The sequence below is a fragment of the Priapulus caudatus genome, unplaced genomic scaffold, assembly GCF_000485595.1.
Source record: "Priapulus caudatus unplaced genomic scaffold, Priapulus_caudatus-5.0.1 Scaffold1727, whole genome shotgun sequence".
NCBI classification, from domain to species: Eukaryota; Metazoa; Priapulida; class Priapulimorpha; order Priapulimorphida; family Priapulidae; genus Priapulus; species Priapulus caudatus.
The window spans coordinates 13,198-16,986 of record NW_014578788.1 but is presented as its reverse complement, the minus strand read 5'-3'; the positions used below and the strand labels follow the sequence as shown (position 1 = coordinate 16,986).

The following is a 3,789-nucleotide window of genomic DNA, read 5'->3' as shown; positions in this document are numbered from 1 at the left end:
AACTCTAATACATTGCAATGTAAAGCTTGTGTATGAATTAAACAAGTTTTGCCAATGAGTGATTAGTAATTTCACGCACAATTGCACTTCTAACATTTAGGAGTTCGTAAGTAATTAATCTTAAAGCGTCAAAGTATATTTGCTCTTCGATCTGAAACCGAAATATTGGCCTCACGGTGTACAGTTAGATGGAATGTCCAGCGATACACCTCCAGCTATTGTGGTCTTAAAGTCAAGCCACTTTATGGCAGAGCCGCCATTAGAAAGACAAGAGGTTCTGATTGTGCAACCTCAGCATCAGTCAGGATAGATGGTACACGTTCAGGTCAGCTAAATCCCCCACAAATGCTTGTTTCCACTAAAGTCCTTTGTGTATGTCAACATCCTGTCCTACTATGAAGTTAGCCCTGTGTCAGCGATGTAGCTTACAAGTTGTGAGGAAGTGCCAGTGTATTTCGGTTGGTCATCCAAGAAGATTTGGTGAGCTCCAGTCAGACTGTCATAGGTTGTGCATACAAAGTGCCAGTTGCCATCGGTGATTAAATAGTCGCAAACTTTGTTATGAAATAGAAAATTGAAACCGATCATCAATATTATGTTCGATGATAATTATAGCATTAATCAATAATGAATACAGTCATCATTTTTAAACAAGTTTGGCTACTGCGAAACCTCTTCACCTGATAGAATATGTACGCATCCTATTGATGTTGACATATGTAAACAAATCTATTTTGAAATGCGTTGGCATGAATTGATACTTACGCTCGAATGCCTTCGTTAGCCCACATGTAGAACCTCATACAACCGTTTGAGAAGACTGCATATTTCATCTCTTCGTTGGAGATGCCATCTCTATGGTATGTCCACACCGCGTGGTAGGGGCAATCGAATCCATACTTAGTATGACAGTCCACGAAGGAATCTGCGGGAACTCTCAGCCACAGACACACGGAGATTTGGTTAAAGCCCAGCGGAAAGGCGTTTGGGATGACGGCATAATCAGTAATAGATTTTGTTGGGAACTGCATAGAGTAGTCCCAGGGATGCTTGCAAAGGTATATGTCCTGATTCACCCTGTTTAGAGAAATACAATTTCATAATTTGTTATATAGGCTGCATAGGCAATGCGCATTTTAGTTGGTGTAAAGCATTTCACATGCCAGAAAATAAAAAAAACAAATATTGCCCGCTAAGAATCAATGTTGTCCGGTAAGCGGTGCTGCCACATTTCATGAACACTGTATTTTGCCACAAATGGCTGTCAGTGTGAACGTCAGCTCATTTAATGTGTAATATATATATATATACACTGTAGCCCTGTTATGACGCGATGGTTGGGGTCCATAAAATGTCATCGGCAAAAAAGCGGGTGCGCTAAATCAGGGTTATAATTCGTGCTATATAAGAGCAAAACAGGGGCCCAAGACTCATCGGTTATATCCGAATTCGCGTTAAATCGGGGCGCGTATTATCGGGGTTCCACTGTATATACATACATCAGTGCTCGAAATAAGGAAAAAAATGTGGTTGTCGTACCGCGAAGCAATTTCTGGTTGTCAAATATCTCCAAATCTCCTATTCTCAATCCAATAATAATATGATCAGAAAATACCAAAACAGTGGGCGTAGCCAGGATTCTTTAACAAGGGGGCGCCAAAAACATGCGAACTGCGCAAAATAGTCGGTATGGACTTAATACTTTTTACTGGCTGCCATGCGAAAAAGGTGACATTTTTGTTCATTGTTCTCTGCTCCAAGAATGTAATCTGTTCAGTGGCGGTCTAGGATTCCAAGGAGGGGGGGTGAAAAACAGGCGGGGTAGGGGTCCTCCTCCATAAAATTTGGAAACATTGCTCGGTTTGCTGTCCAAATCAGAGTTCACCTCTCATAAATTCAGAAAACCCTGACATTAAACCATGTTGGAAATAGCAGCTGGTCCCAATATTTATATTATCTTCACGATTTAATTCCTCGATTATCGATTTTCTTGATGAGCTAGAAACACGCGGTTTAAGTATGAAATGAACATTATTTGTGCCAGCTACCTATACCAGTTGTTGGGATTGATTGTCCAGTTTCAGATGCCAAATATTGAAAAGCAAAAGGTATACACCATCAGATTAATTGGTACCACGCATCATATAATATAGCCGAGTCGGTTTTCAGAAGTTAGTGTTAGGTTAGGGATAGGGTTTCCTTGCTTTCCCAACCGGGACAATGTCTCAAGATTGGTTAGGTTGTCCGGCGCAAATTCTGGTTGCTCGGACCAACCGGACAACGCTTATTTCGAGCAGCATGTACTGCATGCTTGCATGCACGCACAACACGCACCATACACACACACACACGGACACAACACACCACACACAACACACACACAACCACACAGCACCACACACACACCACACACACATCACACAACAACAGGATGACTCTCAGAGCTCTTTGCCCTTATTCAATGTGAAAAATCCCACAAGTCAGAATAATGGTTAACGTTATTCGGATTTGCATAGCATGGAGTTTGCTTAAACGTGTAGGAGAATCCGCATGTGGCTTCTGTCAGGGTTTAAAGGAAGCACACTAACCTGCTAATTTTTTACATCTACATGATATAAGCAGTTGCGCTCAGATATGCTACTTTTTCCCCCCAAGTCTGCAGGCCGAATCCGTACAATCAGTACAGCTGTAGGCTCACAGCTTGTGCAATCGCAGCAAGTTGAAGAGAAGCTGACAGTAGTAAAGCCCGTGTCTGTCTGTGCAGGTGAAGCCTTCACAGCATTCGCCATCTGCCATCATTGAACAGTGGCAGGCGAAATGGCTGCGCAGCATAGGTAGATATGATGCTGCTAGTAATGGCGTGTCGGATGCTACGGAGTAAATACTCTCTCCCCTCTCTCACCGCTGTTGCTTCACAGCTCACCAAGGCAAGCCCCAGCAAAAGGCAGCTAACCGTGGACGCCATACCATCTTCTTCCTGCTGCTGCCACTGTCCATTCTGGTTAATACGATCACAAGCACGTGTGGCTTCCACCATTGTACGTTGCTAATACGCAATATTCGGCGTTTCAACGCCATAAAATATATTACATTATTCTGCCATGCATTATTATGATTTAATTGAGCGACTTGTCGTCATATTAATAGATATGTAGACCAGAAGTGGAAAAAATCGTATAAATGTTTTTTCTCCCTTAGGCTAATGTCAAATAAGTGACTTGCCAATTTGCACAACAATGTTCTCGTTTGTCACCATTTCATTTATTAGGCTGCGTTGTCCTGTGATGCGCTATCGGAGTCATAGTGATTAGCGGCAATGTAACGCTAGCAGAACGATAGGTCGCCGTGCCCGCCCTGCTACTCGTCTCTCAGCTAATAAATCAACACCGATGTTGTGTAGCTTAACGTTGAATAAATAATCGTTTTCATATGGTTTCGTCCAGATGTCAGTAAAACGAGAGGAAGCGCCACGAGCGCGTCAAAAGGAGTATAGAGGTCGAAGTGTGAGTCACGGTGCCATGAACAACGGAGCCGCACTGGTTTCTACACATATCATATGCCTCTGTCACTTAATTGCGTGTTTCGTGTTTATGTACCGGATTGTAACCATCCATTCTGAGAGTCATTATTGAGTTTTATAATTCCAAAGACTGAAGTGAAAAGCCCTGAAAAAAATAAAAAATAATAATAATTAAAAAAAATAATAATTAAAAAAAATAAAAAATTAATTAATTAAATATTGTAAGATCGACTTGCTACCGATGCTTTACCGCTGTCTGCAGCGCACGA

At 41.9% G+C, this 3,789-nt stretch overlaps 1 protein-coding gene across 1 annotated transcript in view; it reads right to left on the bottom strand.

Annotated features, from left to right (window-relative positions):
• Positions 1-393: 393 nt before the first annotated feature.
• The window catches only part of LOC106817441, a 9,504-nt gene continuing 6,108 nt past the window's right edge, over positions 394-3,789 (bottom strand). Inside the window, exons 2-3 of the mRNA XM_014822103.1 lie at positions 766-1,076; positions 394-559 (exon numbers count right to left, since the gene is read on the bottom strand). Of these exons, the coding sequence (XP_014677589.1) occupies positions 394-559; positions 766-1,031 (432 nt within the window). The 5' untranslated portion in view covers positions 1,032-1,076. The remainder of the gene's footprint in view (positions 560-765; positions 1,077-3,789) is intronic.